This window comes from Acanthopagrus latus, chromosome 6 (genome assembly GCF_904848185.1).
Source record: "Acanthopagrus latus isolate v.2019 chromosome 6, fAcaLat1.1, whole genome shotgun sequence".
Lineage (NCBI taxonomy): Eukaryota > Metazoa > Chordata > Actinopteri > Spariformes > Sparidae > Acanthopagrus > Acanthopagrus latus.
In genome coordinates, this window is record NC_051044.1 from 11,545,366 (window position 1) to 11,565,476 (window position 20,111).

Sequence of the window (20,111 nt, forward strand, 5' to 3'; positions counted from 1 at the left end):
CATGTCAGGGCTTTAATTTAACACTTCAGAGGTTCTGTCAGGGAAATATGGGATTAGATACACATTCACACTACTGCACACGCACACACGTCACAAAAAACACAGACAGACAGAGAGCGAGTGAGTAGAAAAAAAACTTTCTATAAATAAATCCGCTCTCTAAGCTTTGTAAAAGGTCTAAAATGTTGTTTTGTTGCTTTGACGACTGCGAGACGAAGCAGCCTCGGCACCGGCCCGTGGAAGAGACTTTCAGAAACATTTCTCCCAAAATCAATACCTTCTCTGCTAAGCAAAGAGGATTTCTAATATAGTTTGATGTTATTATTTTTCCTCACACATTGCTCCATTTCTCGGCGGCCGGCGGAGGGAAGATGGATTTTTGTCTTCGACTGCATGCTAAATGTGATTCTGAATGCGGTGGGTCAATGAGATGATGCAGAGTCTGCACTCATAAAAAAGGGATGCGTCACTTCTTTTTTTTTATTTTTTTGCACATCCATTAATGCAGTTTGACACCTCGCTAAGCTGTGTAACTTTCCAGCGCTGTGTCATACTTGTACTTGCAAAAATATGTACAAAATGTAACAAAAGCATCAAGCTGCGTGCAGCCTCAAACTGCACCTATGGGTGTGACATTTACATTTTAGGGCATCTAGCGGACACTTCTGTCCAAAGCAACTTACAGTAATTCATACACACATTCCTACACCGATGGCGGTGGCTGCCATGCAAGGTGTCGACCAGCACATCAGGAGCAGTTTGGGGGTCCAGTATCTTGCCCAAGGACACTTTGACACGCAGACCAGGGGAGCAGAACCAGCAACCTTCTGATAACAAGACACTGGCCCTACCACTGAGCCACAGCCGCCCACTTAACACCTCAAATTCACGTAAGAATGAGAGGAGGGTTGCTTGAAGTTTGAGCTATAACCTGATCACTGAATCTAATGCAAACTTCACAGACTGATGGCAGCCTGTGAAATATCTGCGTTTGACTGCATGGATGGAGAATATACTCGAAAGCTGCAAGAACATGAGATCCAAATGAATCACCCTTCAAAGCCACATAATCATTCAAATTAAGAAATAACAAATTTACTTCCTCTCGCCAGCCTGTGATCCTTTGGCCTGAACAGACTGCACATCAGTTTCGCGACTCTTACACACAATAAACACACACTTGTGTTCTTGTGGCGTGTGAACTTGGTTCAGTATATCATTTCAGTGTGCTCTGCTCGATGTCCAGTACAACAGGGACCTCTGTTGGGTAAAACCACCATTACATGTTCACCGTGTGACAACGCAACACATTGCAATACAGTATGTAGTGTATTTGCTTCAATAGGTGTAAGGATTAACACACGTGATTCAGCTTCTTATGTAAATCTAGGGTTAGGGTAATATTTTAACTCTTTTGTTGTTTCACTACTTTCTATCACATACCTGAGAGACTGTATGTGTCGTAACTCAGGCCCAACAGCCCCTTTGATTTAAAGAAGTCTGATCCAATATCAAATAAAACATATTCAAATCTGCTAGATCTAGATTTTTATTTGGATATGCATCACATTTGATTCTCTCATAGCCACCGCAATACACCTGATTATTGATATCTTTACAAGATCTGTGCATTATTCCCTGAGAAATTGATGAAAATGTTGGAAACACCCAATCTCTGATCTCTAATCTCAGATACATTTATCAGTAAATATATAAATGCATTGATACATAAATGATTATAAGATACAAAGTGTAAATATATGTAAATAAATGCTCGAATAACAATATGTGTAATAATAATAATATGTGTGACGACCACTCCTTTCCCACTCTGTTTGTGATTCCTTGTGTTGTTACCTGTTTTGTATTAAACATTAAATTATACAGTTATTTATTCATTTCATTTCATTATTCATATCTTTATTTTTCGCCCTTAAAACCCTCCGTATGTCTTTGCTTAATCCGTTGCGCCAATGGCTGAAACCTGACATCTTCTTTGCTTTTCTTGTTAATAATTACATAATCAACTGGAGCTTTGACTGTGAAAACTGAGCTTGACAGTGGCCGTTGCCATGGATTCGTGCATGTGTAAACTTTCAAGCGGTTTCCATGGTTTAGAATGACTGCCAAGCTCAACATGGATTAAAAAAAAAGAGGAGCTCAAAAGCGCCAGAACAAGCAAGGAATATTGGTACAGTAGTGATGAGTCCTGTTTAATTTCCAATTGCATTTTTACAGTCTCATGTCATATTTCAACCTGAGAAAGTACTTAAAACTCAAAGTTTACCTGCTCTAAGTTTTGCTCATGATGTGCATTAAAATAGAAATTCTCTTGAGCTGAGCAGATTCATTGCCACAGCATCATACCGCCGCCGCCTCCGTGCCCTCTCCCTCTCGCATACAGACACACACACATAAAACCATCCACCCACAGAAATCCACAAACATTTTGGCAACCCTCCTCCACCCTGCCTGTCTGGAGTGGCAGGGTCAAGGGGTCGGGGATGACAACATGGCAGCTGTGATATCTTTCCACGCGGTCCCCTCGGTCCAGAGCGGCATGAAGCAGTGGCTGTTTCCCAGGGGGGAAGTGACCCGTGTCTGAAGGGGGCCTCTGTTTGTCCAATCAGAGGACTGCTGAAGCCTGGCGGCGCTACCTGCTCGGGGCCACGCTGCTCCTCTCCTCTTGACAGACAACAGAGGAGGAAGGAGGCGTGACCAGGCGGCTCATCATCTGCATCCGGATGTGGCTGTCGAAGCCAGAGAGAGACAGCAAAGAGGTAATGAATGAGAAAGTCAATCCGGTCTAGATAAACAAATAGGGAAAAGTCAAAGAATTAAAGGAAGGATGAGTTCATTAGCAACAATCAGAAGATGGACAGGTACAAATAAAAAAAGAGGAAACCAGAGGATGCCATCTGTGTGTCTGTCTCGGTGTTATGTTATTCAGCCCTGTTGTCACTAATAGAAAGTCTCTTCAGACATACTGATGCCATTCCCTGCATTCCTGATCTCTGAGCTGCCTCTTTACATAGCAAAGCATCCCCGCACACTTTCCTACATGGCTAATTACACTGCACTCAGAATAGTTTCGGAAAATAGCTCCGCGTCCTTTTGAAGTCCTGGAAAATGCCTCCGTGTCATCTGAATCACTCATTTGTTCCCCTCCGACATGTGAGGAGAGTAAAAGCATTCTTCCCCTTCGCTTTGAACGACACCAACGACTAAGTGAAAACAACCTTTTTTTAAATTTTTTTTAAATTTTTTTTTTACAGATTTAATTTCTCTGACGCTTCTTTATCACATACACACGTAACAAAAACAAAGGAAAACAAAACACACTTGAGAAATGTTCACACTGATGTTGTGACGGAAAGCGGCACACGTGAAATGTATGGAAACAGAGTATCACACATTTGTGACTTGTTTCCATGTTTAGACACTTTATAATAACCATCATTCATACATGGCACATTGTAAGTTACAACTACAAACAATGAAATGGTTTGTTAACCTTTTATTAAGCATTTTATTGAGATTTATAAACAGTTGCAGCATTACAATGGCTATCCCAGTAAAGTGTATATATTACCACTCCAAATTTGTGTATGCACAGCTTAAAAAAATACTGTGTTGCTTAAAGAAGCTATGAAAATGGCCTTCGTAGGCCAGTTCAGTATCTGGATCATCAGCATTTGTGGGTCCGACTATAGTCTCAAAATGGAGCCTCAAAAAAATAAATGAATAAATAAAATAAGCACTTGACCCGGTCGATCTGTTCTTGTTCTGACAAATGTAGACTGTCAAGAAACTGACCAGTAGTGTGCAGGCTGCAGCTCCCTTCAAACGTCTGATGAATTGAAGTGTAAGTTTTTTTATGGGAAAGAATGAAATTCTTTGTGTGACCCCTTATTTTTCAGAAGTAGTGTACACAGATGAACTACACAGCATTTATTTACCATTTATAAAGTATTATAAGCATCAGATGCTATTTCACAATAAACAATTGCTTAATAAAATGGCTTATTAAGCATGTCATTGTTTGTTAAAGTGAAATAACTATTAAGTGAAGTCTAATTAACTATAAATATGTCATTTACTAAGCATCCATATGTCAAATGAGATGACTAAAGTACTTTAGTCAGTACTTGTATTTGTATAAAACTGATAAATGGGGAATAAGAGACAGTAATCAAGTTGAAATCAGAAACATGTCTCTATGAGTAATAGCACATTACATGAGCTGTCTGTGCAACGAACTCAAAGTTTCAGGTCATAAATTCTCATTTTACACTTACAGATTTATGTTGAGTATTGTTGGAAGAAATAACTGTGTAAAAAGGAAACAGCAGAACATAAATGTTAAAAACTGAATCCAACTGAGACGCCTTCGTATTTTTCTGGCTCATTGACTGACAAGACGAGTGAGAGCATTTTCACAGATCATCACAGCACGTTTACAGGAAGAGGTGGCATAGATCCCCGATCCCTTTTATCGTGATCACAAACACATCCTTAATACACAGTGCATACTATAGTCTAATAGGTTTGTGATGCCCTTAGTGTATAGACAAAACATGAGTAAACAATAAAATCAGAGCCGTGAGCTGAGCACTGTGCAGCTCGCCTGTTCAGCTTCTGTCTCTGGGTTAGAGATGAGAAAAAGCGCTGACAGGCTGGACTTTCTTTCTCAGTCCCCCTCCGCTTTAACAGCCTGGGTTAAAATGTTTTGATGAAACAAGATTATTTTTGTGCTTAGCAACAGGCATAACTAAAGGACGGGTTAATGTGCATAACAAAAAAATGATTCAGCGGGCCCATAGGTGACCAGCTGGATAGGTCTGCTGCACAGTTTTGTCGACGGTGCCTACACACTTGTATAAACTTGTGTGAAATGAGAAAAATGTCTCGTTTGTTAATTTCACATGAACTGTGGCGGTGCTCAGTTTTCTCGAACCATCATCACTATCTCTTTATTCTGCACATTATTGCACAGCAAATTCATCGCAATACATTCTGCACACAAGCATCGTGAGGTCGTGTGTAAAGGTTACAGCGGAGCAAACACAAACACTGGTGTGTGTGGAAAGTTAAAATTCAAGTGTGAACTTTTTATTGCTGGTTGGGTCGTTATGAAAGCGTTCCAGCCACAGCGGGCGACGAAGCTGAGATCCTCCTCCTCCTCCTCAGATCTCCTGCAGCAGGTTGGTGGGGAAGAAGCCGAGCTTCCGTCCCGTGCTGACCTTCAGGTAACCGTTGACCTCCTCAGCCTTCTTCACCACAATCTGAGAGACAAACACTCCTTTACACTGGGAACGGTCTTGATTATCTCATGCAGCAAATCAACAACAAATCCGCAGCGAGGACACAAGAACTTTGAGCGTAAATGAATCTGCAGTCCAACGGTTGAGTGTGCAGTGGGACATTTATGAATGCAGAACAAGTCCCAGTAGCAGGAGGGGACAGAAATGTGCATGTAAAACACGTTTGGAGCCTGCGGGAGGAACTGTGGCGCCCAACCAACAGTCGAGCAAATTATACACTCTCTCCTCTTTTACAATCTCCTAGGCAGAAACGTTTGACTGGATCAGAGTGCAGGAATCGTCCAGGTCAAGATTTGAGTGTGTCAAAGCTGACGTTGTTGAGTGTGTCACGGTGCGTTAAAGCCATTATGTGTAGAGGTGTGTGTGTGCTTGTGTGTTCACCTGGTCTTTCTTCAGAGTGATTTGGCCCATCTCCCTGTTGCCGACGAAGGAGCGCGTCACCTTGTAGACCACCTCGCCCGATCGCACCCGGATGATGTAGTTGGCAGGGAGGAAGCCCGTTCTCTCTCTGATCTTCCCCTGGTGGTGCAGAAGATTTAAAAACGAGGCGCCGACATGACGTGAACGCAAACATATCGCCCAGTGGTGGCTCTGAAAAAAAAAAACCCGGGAGAGTGGGTGAAGTAGTTGGATGAGAAAAAAAAAATGTACGACTCACCCTCCACCACTCCTCGTTGGAGTCATCTATCACTGTGATGCGGTCGCCAGCGCTTGGGAGCAAACAGGATATGATCTTTAAGTATTGACCCACATGAGTATCTTTTTTCTGCAGTCAGGAAGAGAGACACTGAGGCGGATCGCTGAGGCAGCTGAGGGGGACTTACTGAACGTCCAGATCATCTTTCTCTATGGCTTTGAAGCGGTACAGAGCCAGGTAGTAGTGAGACTGACTGAACACGCCGATCTTCCCGGGCTGAGGCTTTTTACTCTGACAAACACAAACACACAAGGCGCAGTAATGACTTCACATCACCAGCTGCGATTACGACGCTTTTCATTAGATATCATCATCATCATTATCTTCGTCACCATCTCTGACCTTGTCATCGGCAGGAGCCTTGTCTCCTTTTTTGTCTCCCTCTGTGTTCGCTGGCACACGAGCAAACAAACAATAAGAGTTATAAGAGAAAGTTATTCACCTTCGCAGATTCTGCCGTCATTATTTTAAGGAACAAAGGCTTGACCAAATAGATCTGCACTTTGTAACAATGGTTTCCAGGAGATTTAAGTTGAAGGATAAGTTCTCCCAAAAATGAAAATACAGTCGTCATCTGCCTACTCTCATGCCGATGGAAAGGTGAAGTTTTATCATTTTAATTTAAAAGGCAAACATAAAATGGCTACACACAGCCTGTCTGGTGTAATGCAAATTTCCAGAAGTAGGAAACATCATTTACACCCTTTTAAAGCTGTAAATGCTAATAGTAGCTGAAAAAGCTAAAACTGTTAGCATGCACCCCCTCTGAACAGATTTCAGGAGCTCGACCAAATGTCAGCAGGGTAAATAAAATCTGCTCAAATCAATTAAGGATCTTGGGGATTCCAGATACATAGATCACGTGGGACAAGCTGTACTGACCGATGACTTTCCATCAGAGAGCACGAGGTTTGAGTACATAATGACTGATACTGAGTTTTTAAATGAACTTATTTTTTAAGGGTCCAATTTGTAAAATAGTTGATCGTTGAGTGTCTTTCCAACCTCATCAAGCACTGACACTACTGGTGGTGGCTGTGTTATGAGACTCACGATCAGCTGTCTTACAGAAATTGACCTTTTAACGGTAAAACAATTTTGGTCTGTACACACTCACCTCCTTCACCTCCTTCATCCTCCTGTTTGGGCTGGGACTCGTCATCCTCCATCATCATCATCATCATCTGAGCCATTTAGGAAAAACAACCGTCATTTGTGTTCTGAATTCTGAATGAAGTAAGAGAGCTGAAAAAGTTCCACACACACTGATTATATTTCACCACGTGCACAGACAGCTGCGAGCCGTATGAAGTGTTTTCTCTCACACTCACATTCTTTTTGTCCTCTGACCCTTTTTTACGCTCCTTGTTGGCCATGATCACACCGATACGCAGCGTCTCAAACACGGGGTCGGTGCGGTTTGACTGCGCTGCCGGTCAGACCCCATCGATCGAGAGGAAATATGACAACATTTTTAATTCTGATGCAGCAGGGGATTTCAAAAACAGCCGGGAATTAATGTTATTGTCAGGACTTTGTTCTTGGTACCAAACCACCATTCTTTTTTCTTCTGGGATGGTATCCGGTGATGATCATTAAAACATGTAATTCGAACTTTTGCACACACAAGTGGAAATAAAGAGATTATGTGGCATACATGCTCCTTTCATGACAAGATTACAAGCTGAAATTCAACATTTGGCTGGGAAATAATTACACTTTTAGTCATATTTAAGAAACATGAAGATAATGAGTGGTTGATTCGGTGTCAGGGTGGAAGAATGAACATATGCTGGACTCACAAAAGGGCAGCAGCTGTGAGACTGTGGCGTTCTGCTGGCTGCTGTAGAGAGGAGAGCTGTAGGCTCTTCTGAATCCAGGAGGCTACAACAGGAGAGGAGACGAGCGTGTACACTGAATATCCGAATTAAAAAAATCCCCGCAGTGCATTTGGAGTCACAATCAGTAGCACTCTGCAACATGAAAGCTCACAATTTTGCCAAAACACTTCTGGAACTCGACGTAGGACTGACACTGGTGGTGGATGCTGGTTTTGCAGTTCTTGCATCTCAGTGCAAACTTATTGTTCACTGAAGAGAGAGGAAAAGCAACACAAGAGCAAACTTACATTCAGAAAACACATTGTGTAAAGATCACAACGTTTTTTGACGTGCAGGAAACCAAAAACGAGACACGAGCTGGACGCACAAACTATCATGCGCGCGCAGACGTCACAAAACTTCGGTTTCTTGCAGTAGTGGTCCTTGAACTTGTGAGGTTTGTCGTTGACGGGCTTGACCGGTTCGGGAGGTGACTCGTCTTTCTCCTCCACCTCTACCTCCTCGTCATAGATGAAATACACCTGGAGATGGAGAAGGAAGCAGGTCGATGGTAAGACATTTTGACATGACAGCAGAATGGACTTATAACTTCTCTGACATCTTCAGACTTGCTCCTCCTCGGTGCACCTTGGAAGTTGTGCCAGAACCAACCCTTCTATACTTTTACTGGAGTTTAACGGGTTTAATTTGACTATTTTTTCCACCTGTTCCAAATTCATAGAGAGAAAACAACATAGTTCAAACTTAGAAAATGGATCACCACTTTCTTTCTCTTCTCCTGCCTCTCCGGGCTCTCATAGATAACAGTAGAGACTTGACAGAAAAGATGTGTATCATGAAGAGGTTCATCAGCCAGCGTGCTTCCAAGAAACAAGGTCCATTTATTTATCATTCTACAACACAGAGGTGAAGTCCCTTTAAGTGAGAAAGAAGATGGATAAGGAAGTCTACGTAGATGGCCGCCCACCACTGAGTCTGTGTTCTGCTCCGAGGTTTCTGCCTGCTAAAAGGCACTTTTTTTTTTCACACCACTGTCGCGAAGTTCTTGCTGATGGTGGGGGGAAATGGTCTAGACCTGCTCCACGTGAAAAGTGTCAGGAGATGACTTCTGTTGTGAACTGGCGCTATTCAAAAAAATACCGAATAAAGGTCGGTCGGTCGGTCGGACAGTCGGTCAGTCGGTCGGTTGGTTATTGTGGATTGCAGAGGACGGATCGAGAGAAGCTGCTCTGCAGTCTGGTGGAACGGCAGCAGGTTCTTCTGCGGTCTAGCGAAGTCTGAACAAACCGAGTCAAACCTCCTCCTTCAGTTCTGTTTCTGTTTAATCCGAACAGTCACACAGCATCCTGCACCACCCCGCAGCCTGACACATTTATGTGAGAACGATTCTATTAATACTGAACCACACGGGCGATCTGAGTCATATGGAGTCTGTCTGGTGCTCACACAAACTGTATCGTATCAGCCCGAGACAGAGCCATGAATAATGACACACACACACACGCACATCGGGACTACTGTGTGTCTTTTTCACATTCTTATTTTGGTGATATTCCTAAATTAAGCTGTAATTCTGCATGAAACTGGGAGTTTTTAAGACGAACACACACACACACACACACACACACACACACACACACACACACACACACACACACACACACACGCACACACACACACACACACACAGATGCTCACATACAGACCACAGGCGGGATCAACCGAAAGGGGCTTAGATCTCAAAATAGCTGCAACAGAGACCGACAAAATTCCCAACTGGATGTAACAAAACCTGACATTACTCCTAAATATACTACAGTCTGGTTAAACAGAGTCATGAGGATGTCACACACACATTCACAGCTTTGTACACACACACGCACGCACTCTCAGAGGGACGCCTGACAGAACCAAACTGGCTCCAACTCTCCATCTCTGGCAGGATTAGAGGAGTCCTGCGGCCGCCAGGCTGTGGATTAACACCACAATAACCGATAATAGCAGGGAGAGTTCACACATTACAGCTCCATCACGCCGCAGCTCTGTTTGGCTGTCAGGATTCCTAAACAAACCGACCACAACGCCGCAGCAGACATGTCAGCTTAGAGTTAACTTATTCACATCCACCGTGGCAGTTTATCTATTTTTCACAAATCAAGTGAAGAAAAACCGGCGACGTGACATCTGTCCTTGGATTCTATATCGAGTGTTACCAGTGAGGAAATTCAGCCAGATGGATACAAATAAAGGGTCAGTTCAACTGCACAGCAATATTGCAGATGTTCCTCCACTGGTTGGTTGTCCAGGGCTCACATTTATCAACAGCCCCGTCCCCTGGATGAAATATCAGGAGTTCACAGTTGAAAAATGTGTCTCATCACGGTGGAGTGGCTGGTGGAGTCACAGGCGAGGAGGCTGCCAAGTCAGTGACAACTGTTCAAGCCCGCGTTACAATATTTCCAAGTGTGAAGTCACCTCATTTTTAAGGAGACCCCAGAACAATAATATCCTGCAGCTATTGTGAGGACTGATCATTTGAGCCAAATCACCATCTTTTCCTCTCCCTTGACAAATAGCTCTCGTGCACAAACCCAACCAGACTACAAGTGCAGCTTTGATGAGATAAAATTCAAAGTTAAAACTAAAGAAACATGCGGCATGAAGAATTGTGTCATTATATCTGTGGTTTGCAGAAACATACATCGTCAGCATTTATTCTGCTGATTTGGTTTTTTGCTGTTGACTGCTTTTAAATGGTGTCTTTACAGCAGTGCTCACCAGTGTGGTTCTCTATTCAACTTATTAGTATTTGAACATTGTACACATTTCAGAGACGGACGCTATCTGCCATCCCACTTCACCTTACTCGACAGTGATCTATCAGTTTTCTGGACAGTTGGCCCGCAGCAAAGCACACAGGGCCCTTGACGTGCGCGCCACATGGTCAGTTGTGGGTTTCGGGTGTCTCACCGTGTTGTCCTCCTCTTTCACCACATTATCAGGGAGAGGCGGGTTGTCATGAATATCCACGGAGGCCTTGTCATCCAGCCTGTCATCAGAAGATGCCAAATGTCACGTCAGGAAGCAAATGTTGGAGAGACAAATCCATCTCGCTCAGACATCACATGCTCGGTTTTTTTTCTGTTCTCTCTGGTTTCCAGCTGTGCACTTTTTGTTCTTTAAGATTCTTTGCTGCTATCAAAGGGGATGTGTAAGGCAACCAGGCCCTCAAAGTACAAGAAAAGGTACAGTTGTTTGTAATTTGTGTGCCAGTTATCTACATGATGACATGTGTTTTATCCCTTTTCTGGTCCTCTCTGCAGTCTGAACTTACGAGTCATAATTGGCCATGTTTGGTCAGCCGAGGTGTGGTTCCTCCAGATATTCAAGGCTCGGACCAGTAGATGGCACTGTGGAGGGAGAAACACACCAGCATCACTTCTGTTTCTGAAATCTCTGTCGGCTACTGATAACAAAGCATCTCCTTTCTGCTTATCCTCCGATTTATGATCAAATCAGGGCTGTCAAAACACATTTCAGATGTTTGATTATTGTTGATCCACCTTGCCTGGCATCACTTTACGGCTGCCGTTTTTCTAGATGTATTGATCACTGAGGTCTGTTTTGAGTAGGCAACTTGATCTCAGCTAAGTTTAAACAGGGCTGACTTGAAACCTGGTACAAGATACGGCCGGTGGAAGTTACGGAGGGGTTAAGAGGGTTTCCTCCTTCTGGGGGTGGGTTTACATGTTAGAATAAAAGTTCAGGACGCAAACAAGAAACACATTTAGCAATCTAACACATAGAAAGTGTCACAGTATTAGTAAGGGGTTAAGAGTGGCTAGAAAAGCTGTCAACTGACCGTTAAAGTTGGATCCCCCGTCTCCTTTAAGGTGGTTGCAGTCAGGAGGGGTCCCCGCAGATTTAAACTTCATGGGACTCTTTTCAAGCAGTCCTGTAGTTCTGTCCTTTCCAAATGAGGCTCCAACAGGTGGGAGATTGGGATGAGTGAATGCCAGCAGGCCAACCCAGCCGAGCCCTATGTCTGTATGTGAGTGTGTGTGTGTGTGTGTGTTCATGTGTGCGTTAATGTGACAGTTTGGGACAGCTGAGCACTTTAAAAGCTGAGAAGCTCTCCCAGCTGAGTGGTTAAAACACAGAGTGCTCTGCTTCTAGCTCCTCGCTCAGTGAAGCGAAGCATAACGTTGGAGTATTATCACGCTCGCTTGACAATTTGGGGAAATGTGTGGAATTTGTGAGTTCTCTTGTTTTGTGTGAGAGAATAAAGGGTTTTTGGAGGCAGTGGTGCGACTGAGATCTCACTCGTCTAAAGAACATGAAACTCCCTGATCAGCCAAAGAACACAAGACACTTCAGCTGCATCAGCCTGATTTAAAAAAAAAAAAGTTCATTTTCACTCAGAAAGTCCCTTGGATGTAAAGTCCATTAACCAATAAAATGATCACCAGTAAAAGACATAATGCATCAACTCTGAACGGTATCCCTTTAATTTACAGGTATTTATTAGTGTAAGAAAACTGCAAAGAAATAACAAATTATATCAGTTTAGTCATCGTGACAAGTTGTTGTAGAATTACCATGGATTACTGTAGTACTGGTCAGTTACAGAGTAAGAATAATGTCATAATTATCATTCTGGATATAAATGATGAATACGTAGTAACTACCTGAGAGATTTGTTTTTGCTTAATTCCCATATATCTACTGAGAAAACATGTTTATTCTGCATTAAATGTACCCTTGCATTTAACTAAATCTACTCATGTCATTTCTAAGCAATGTATTTCATAATACTTTGTAATTACCAGGCTGTAAATTAAAAACGTTACCCTGAAGACCATGGAAACAAAGGTTAGTTGACGTGAATTGAATGTACAGTGGCATGTATTGTGCACCATTTAAGTATTTCATCACCAGCTTTCAACTAAGATGGGTAGTTATGTAGAAGGGCCTCTGTAATGATCATAGATCATTTCTTTTCACTAATCTTCACCGACCTGCTTCTGTTTACAAATCATATAAATTACACTTGAGATATGATTACAATTTATTTTTAATGTCAATAATATTTGTATAGCTTTTTGTATGTGTACATTCACTGCATGTATATTATCTATATAGGCATTTATTATTTATTACCAGTTGAATGTTGGGTCCCTGCTCTCTATGAAAAGTGGCATAACATCTGTCAAAATACGGCACCATATGAATTAGGTTAATTAGGTTAGGTTGCATGCTCTCCCGTTCGTCTCCTTACATTCGGCCTTCTGTTGCCCACATAAATCTCAGACTTTTTTTGCCCCCAGTCATCCGCTGTGAACTTTTGGCATTTGAAGGCCCGCCACTCGTCCTCTGAGAACACTACAAGACAGCCTTCATTTGACAGGGCTGGAGTGGTTTCGAGTCTGGTGTGTGTTTATTAAGAAGATTCTGTATCTGAGATGAAGATGCTTTTCTTTCTCCAAGTGTGATGTACTGACTTTAAAGTGTGGTCACTTTGGGTCTGCCTGATCGTGCTTTGAAGAAAGTGATCCAGTTTCTGTTTTTAGGGTTATATGCCCCCCGTAGAAACCTTGAGTCACTTCTGCCGCTTTATGAATCCTCAACCTTCCTGATTATTTTCAGGTTTACATGAAAATATAAGAAATGTTCAAAGCGGTCTTAAACCTTTTGACTGGGCTGTACACAACGTGGATCACTGCTCTGCGTAGATCAGACTACAGAGTCGGTAAAAGTTTCAGTAAAGTCAAGCAAATGAACCACAACGACACAGGGGATTTGATAGATTTTTTCTCAACTTTTATATTTTTAAAAACAAACAAAAAATAACAGATTAAATAAAATTTACAGTAGACATATGCAATCATTGTGCACTTTAACTACTTCTTCTTATACGTTCTGCACAGCTGTCAACGAAAAACGCAAACACAATGGGGGCGTCGGGGGTGGAGCGGGCGGGGAGATGTGGGGGCGGGTGTGGAAGAGAGGAGAGGACCAAAGAAGTGAGGTAGAGGGCAGTAAGGAGGGGGAAAAAATGCCGGGAAGAGGAGAGGAGGGATGAAAAGGGGAGGAGTAAAGGATAAAGGAAGGCCTAAAGTTTTTTCACTCAGGGGAAAGAAAGAAAAATCACTGAATATATAGATTTCTTTTATTCCTTACATCACTTATATAAATATATTGAATCCCAAAAAACAAAACAAAACAAAACAAAAAACTTTTGAGGAAAAAAAAAAAAAAAACAGCGCAATACAGAAACCCACAACAGCAGTAAGGCAAACAGAAAGCAAGAGAGGAGAGAGAGCAGTGAGAGAGTACATGAGAGGGGACAGAGGAAGCAGAGGAAGAGAGGAGGCAGTATGAGACATGGCAAGAAAAAGAGGGGGGGAGCGGTGGGGAAAAGCAGAGAGAGTGCGCAACTGTGCGTATGAAAATTTATAAATATGTGATTAAGAGACAACTGGGCGACAGAGAGTTCACGGAGAGGGGGGAGAGTGTTGGCAGAAAAAGGAGGAACAAGGAGGAAGGGGTTGGAGAGTGGAGGGAGGAGGAAGAGGAGGAAAAGGTTTGACTGAGGTCGACTGTCCAGTGTGTTTTTGTTATGTGCTACGTGACCCTGTTGCCTGCGTTTGTGTCTGTCTCTCCTCATTTGTGTTTTTGTGTGTGTGTGTGTGTGTGTGTGTGTTTGTAAAATGGCAGCACACAGTCCACAGCAACAGTGAAACATCTGCTCACGTGTCTTGTGTGCTCTTCTGTTATATAAATACAAAACAAAAACAATGAATAAAAACAAACGACAAAATCATATTTGCAACCAAACACCAGCCACCTCATGATTCACACCTTCTTCCCTTTTATACATTTGACACATCATTAAACTCAAGTTTTTTTTTGTTGTTGTTTTTAAATTGTACACTAAGAGCAGTCCCCCTCAGTCCTCCTTCCTTTTCCACCACTCCACCAAGAGTCTTTCTTTCTGTCTGTCTCTGTGACTTTCTTTCCTCCCCCTCTCTTTTCCTTTCACTGAGAACTGGCTCTCTCCAGCACACGCAGGTCATAGTTCTTTTTGGCGGCCCTCAGTTTGAAGAGGCTGGCCCCGCTGTTGTTAAGTTTGAAGAAAGCACTCTGGGCAGCCATGGTGCTGGAGAACACTGCCACTATTGTGTAGAGGTGAGCAGGGTCGCTGCTGTCGCATTTCGGCCCAGCGGTGGCTCCTGGACCTGAAGGCCCTGCACCGGGACAGGGGCCACATCCACCTGCTCCCCCTCTGCCTCCCTGGGGCTCCTTCAGCCACTGGATCTTGGCACCACACATCATCAGCTGGTTGAAGAGCTTTTCAGCTTCTGGACGTGATATCCCCTCTGGCAGGTCGGTTACCTCTAGTACTCGACTCACCACTGGACAAAGAAGAGAGTAAGAGAAAGACAGACAGTGTTAGCAGGCTGAGCCATCTTCATTAGAGGAAAATGTGTGTTTAAATCCAATAGGATGCAGTAAACTCTATATTGACAAAAAAAATACACCCTACTTTTACTCTGATATAGTTACATCATCCTGCAGCCTAAATACGACTATATGTGGGGTCATCTATGTGCTTACGTAACATCTCTGCTTCATCTGAGTTCAGTTTGGAGGTAAACGTACTCTGAATGCTAAGAATTCTAACTCATAGTCAACTACCAACTATAGATGACAATAAAGTTTAGTTTAGTTTAGTTTTTTCTTTGGACAGTTTCAGGAAGGTGGTGAAAAAACTTCGACTGGATCCCTGTCTCTAGTATCCACTGACATACAAGACCACCTGCAAGAGTAACAATATCTGCAGCAGAATACCGTATAACGTAAACACTGATGGATGTTATGCTGGTCTGTGGTGATGCATCTTTAACTTACCAACATCCGTGGTGCCGAGATCTGTTGATGCAGATTTGAGTGTTTGTTTCTTCCCCCGTGCACCGTGTTTCATTACTCCTTGGCCCTGAACGCAACATGGATATTATGAGACTTGTTATGACAATGCAGTTCCACAACAAGACACTAGATGGGGGGGAATAAGCAGTCAGTGGGAGACCTTGGTAAGTGGGACAGATGCAGTGTAGTCTAATGAGCAGTACAGCTTTAATTCACACCAGTTTTACTACCTTATCAACCAATAGCAATACATAGCAACAAATGTTTGATTCAAAGAGTATCCACACCAGTCAATAGTAATTTACATGCAGATAATGCAATAATTTACATGCAGAAGGTCTGAATTATGTTGGGTGTTAGGCAGTGCAAAGGCCTGTCAGTACTGACCTGATGGGAGCTGTAGGAGGACTGGCCATGCATGAGTGGAGGACACAGGCTGTACTGGAGAGGCTGCCCCAACAGAGAGTAGCGTCCGTCACCTAAATGACACACATTGCAAGTTAAAATTTACAAGTTTATTCAAATGATCAATCCTGAAAACCCTTTAGCTTTAGAGTTTTATTGCCAGGCAATAGGAGACCAAGGGAACCACATCAGCATGCTTTTTACTCTTTATCAAACCAGGTCACAGTTAAAGGGAATTCTGGTATTCTTAAATCCTCGGGCCACATTTTTATTTATTTTTTTTATTCTATTTTATTCTCTTCTAACATATTTTGGGGTCTAAATGGCTAATTGGCCCAGCAAAAAAAGAAACCCAATCGAATTTCATCCATTAAAAGTGTTTTTGCCACCGATGGGCTCAGACTGTTAATCTAAGTTCAGCATGGAAAGGAACACAGCAGCAACAGACCTTTTGTGTGAATGAGTGTGAGCCTTATTGTTTAACCATAAACGGCCGTCACACCACTCTCTTTGCTCCACTGACAGAAACTGTCATTTCACCTTGCAAAACACATTGACTGCGTGTCTACTGCAGCCTGGACTGGTTAGTTTGTTTGTGATGATTTGGCGTTTTAAAGAGTTTGTTGGGATCGTTTGAACTACCGTGTGCCCAGATTTCAAAATACAGTAATTCCCCCCTTGACCTGAACAGATGGTTACAAAAATATTGGTTATTATTTTGACAGATTGCAACTGTGATGTGATTCGTGATCATTCGCAAATTATCAGTTTGACATCACATTTTTCATTTTCACTTTAATAAATAATAAAATCATGATAACGTGATATTTGTTGGATCTGTATCAAACAAACATGTTTTCTTACATCAGTGGATTTGTAAGCCAGGACATCTATAGTAGTTCACTATAATGCTGTTATTTCATGCATTTTATTCTTATTAATAAGATGCAGCTATTGTGATTTGGATATTACATTTGACCATATCTCAATATTTTTTTAATTGCGTAGCCTTAAATGAGAATAAAAACACTTTCTTCTATCAGGGTTACCTGGCCAAGACGGTCGCATAAAAGCAGTGTTATAACAAATAGTTGTGTTATAACAGCAGTCAAAAAGGGGAGGGCTGATGGATCTAATGAGGGTTTGTGGAACTGGCAAAAATTTTACATTCAAAATTTCCTTTTGTCACAATTTGGAGAGTTAAAAGACAATGTCCAAAATAATAAAAAGCCATTAGAAATGGGTCAAAGGGCCTAATGCAGCTCTTTCATTTGGGTGTTTTGAGGACAGCATAGTCAAGTCCAGCATCATGGTGACTACAGACTGACGCAAGACCGTATTTGTACATGTAATCATGCATGCCAAACAGTGGCTGTATTTTTCAGTGAAGGTACTGTAGCACTGTGTGTAACTATCGGTCAAAGGGCGCGGACGAGGGCAGAGCCATGTGTGGGTGCACAAGGTTTGACTTGGTGCCACGGTGCCTTGTCATGTGAACCTGCTGGGGTGAGGTGTAATGACAACCTGCAGGCTCAGGGCCAAAAACCACCTGACAAGGTTTAGAGGGTCACTGTGGAAGTGGGTGAAAAGGTGTGAGCAGGGATTTAAGCACACAGCTGTAACAGCAGTCTATGTTTTTCAACCGGTCGACTAAAGGAGAAATCATTTTTAACAACCTGCTTCTTATTTTTGTAGTTTGGGGAACGATTTGTGATGATTGTGAAAATGTGTTTAAGACAAGTTCTCAGATTTTGGGATGTGTTTTGGGAAAGGCTGTGTCCCATTTACATTGTTTGTTGGTCATTTTTAAGCAATTTAAGGCCTTTATCCCATTCCTGCCCTCTGATGAATGTCTGTAAATGTGTTTACTGCTGTTTGTTTGCGAATATGATATATAGGCTTTTACACGCATGTAAAATGTATAGGTCAGTGCCTAATAAATGTATTTTTGGCCTTTTATTGCAACCTGCACCAACACAACTGTGCTATAATCCTGCAGTTTAATCAAAGCAAAAGAGAAGTGCTCACTCACCCAGATTTAAACAAATTTGCTAACAATGTTTGAAAGATACAAGTGTTTTGTGTGTGCAGAAAAAGTAAATGGGAGCAAAACGGGAGCAAAAACAGGAACAGCTATGTTCAGCGTATATTTAAGTATTGCTCAGAGTTCACCTGTACCTTGAGCTGGTCCTCCTGGCCGGGGAAACTGGGAAATGAGGGGTAATGGTCCCAGACCTGGACAAACACTGCTGACGCTGCCGGAGGGAGACGGGGTGGGAGACTGAGTGGGGGAGGCCAGGGGACTCGTCAGTTGTGTACTGGCCTGTACAAAGGAGATGAAAGAATTAAAATACTGTGACACATGAGTACTATTTCCATGACTAATTTATAACATCTTCAGCCACCAGGGGGCACCAAGTGAGAAGACCTTCATTTGTATTTGGAGGCACCTGTGGAGTGTTATCAGGTTTGTAGAGTTCTCCTGGCTTGCCGGGCCTCTGCTCTATGCTGTAGTACTTGCACGGGTTCCACTGGACCAGAGGGGGGTTCTGGGAAGGCTGTGGTCCATTGGGGACACTGAGCTGCATGACCATCACCCCAGGCCCGGGAGGTGGTACGCCTGAGAGAGCAGAGACAGACAGATAGACAGACAGACATATAGATACAGGTGATTTTTGACATTAAATAGTGACTACTGATGGTTTTAAAACAACACTGACAGTTTCTGGTTGATTGGGTTGAATTCCTTCCTATTGCAGGTAAATGTCAAGGTAGAAAATGTGAACATGATTCATCACAAAGTAACATCTGAGTAAAAGTGTAATTCCACCGACGGCGACATACTCAAATTACAGTCTTTCATTCCATTTCAAATGGAGATTTTGAAGCTTTGCTGTTTGTGTTCTTAGGAATGTTTCTTGTTCTCAGTTCGCCTGGACAAGAGACCTTAATCTCACTGACACCTTCTGATTACATAAAGATTAAATTCAATCAAGCAATTCAAACTTTCAGGAAAAATTCAGAGACTGTGGGATTTCTTTTTAGTATAAACACTCACTAGGACTTTCCCTCTCTGTGTCTTGAGTATAAATGTAAGTACAAAAGTAGATGGTTTTATAATGAAAAACAGGTAAGAGATGCAGATGAGTATCAAAGCATTAGAGTTGGAGTTGAACAGGTCATCTACCCTTCAGATTTTGGAGTTGAAATAAAGGAAATGATTAAAAACTGTACAAAATATTTTAATGGCTTTAAGTGCTGATATGACCTGTAGACAACCTGTAATCCACACGACCATGAAGCCTCATTTCTTGGTTCAAGATTACCATCTGGTTTACCTGCCAGTATCACAGTTTAAACGCCAGAAGATAAACTATTACAAACATGTTAAATAAACTGCTGACAACATCTTGTAAAACTCAAGACTCAAAGTTTTGACACATAATTGAATCAGGGAAAGTTTGAGAACAGAGAGTGAAATAAAATTGTGAAATAAATGGTTACTCATACGTATGTGGTCAACAAATAAACATACACCTGGGTAAATGGGACTAAATAGGTCAATATTTACTTAAGGCCAAATGAAATCACTAGGTTCTTTGTTAAAGTTTTCTGGGAGTTCTTCAAACATTCCCTTTTCCCGATTTACGGGTTTGACATGTGAACCCTGTGTGCCTCTGTCTCAACTTTTCCCTCATTACCTTTCACCTGGTTTTGTAAAGGAGAATTTCACATTGGATTTCACTGAATTGCAAAATGCACTGGGCATGGTCACAAATGAAATAAAATTATTTAACATTTAAGGAAAATCAAATCTTACAGAACCAAAGACAGAGCAGGGCATAACCATCATCCAAAATCAACTCAAAATCGATTCAGTTGCAATATCAGTTTTGTTCAGATATGAAAGATATT

The 20,111-nt window shown here is 42.2% G+C and overlaps 2 protein-coding genes across 11 annotated transcripts in view; both read right to left on the minus strand.

Annotated features, from left to right (window-relative positions):
• Nucleotides 1-4,966: 4,966 nt before the first annotated feature.
• On the minus strand, nt 4,967-11,213 carry LOC119020666 (SH3 and cysteine-rich domain-containing protein 3-like). Its single transcript, XM_037100162.1, has 12 exons — nt 11,197-11,213; nt 10,833-10,911; nt 8,230-8,383; nt 8,014-8,111; nt 7,824-7,905; nt 7,353-7,450; nt 7,139-7,205; nt 6,364-6,413; nt 6,149-6,252; nt 5,983-6,034; nt 5,706-5,843; nt 4,967-5,285 (listed from the first exon to the last, which is right to left on the minus strand). The coding sequence occupies exons 1-12, from the start codon at nt 11,211-11,213 to the stop codon at nt 5,187-5,189; spliced, it is 1,038 nt and encodes a 345-aa protein (XP_036956057.1). The 3' UTR covers nt 4,967-5,186.
• Nucleotides 11,214-13,660: 2,447 nt separating this feature from the next.
• LOC119021249 (R3H domain-containing protein 2) overlaps nt 13,661-20,111 on the minus strand; it is a 55,950-nt gene continuing 49,499 nt past the window's right edge. For 5 of the 10 annotated variants that reach the window (XM_037101418.1, XM_037101423.1, XM_037101419.1 and 2 more), the window contains 5 exons: nt 18,647-18,816; nt 18,375-18,519; nt 16,179-16,270; nt 15,774-15,858; nt 13,661-15,277 (listed from right to left, as the gene is read on the minus strand). In XM_037101418.1, coding sequence (XP_036957313.1) covers nt 14,901-15,277; nt 15,774-15,858; nt 16,179-16,270; nt 18,375-18,519; nt 18,647-18,816 — 869 coding nt within the window. In that variant the 3' untranslated portion in view covers nt 13,661-14,900. The remainder of the gene's footprint in view (nt 15,278-15,773; nt 15,859-16,178; nt 16,271-18,374; nt 18,520-18,646; nt 18,817-20,111) is intronic. The other 5 variants (XM_037101422.1, XM_037101417.1, XM_037101425.1 and 2 more) reach the window with 1 other exon arrangement.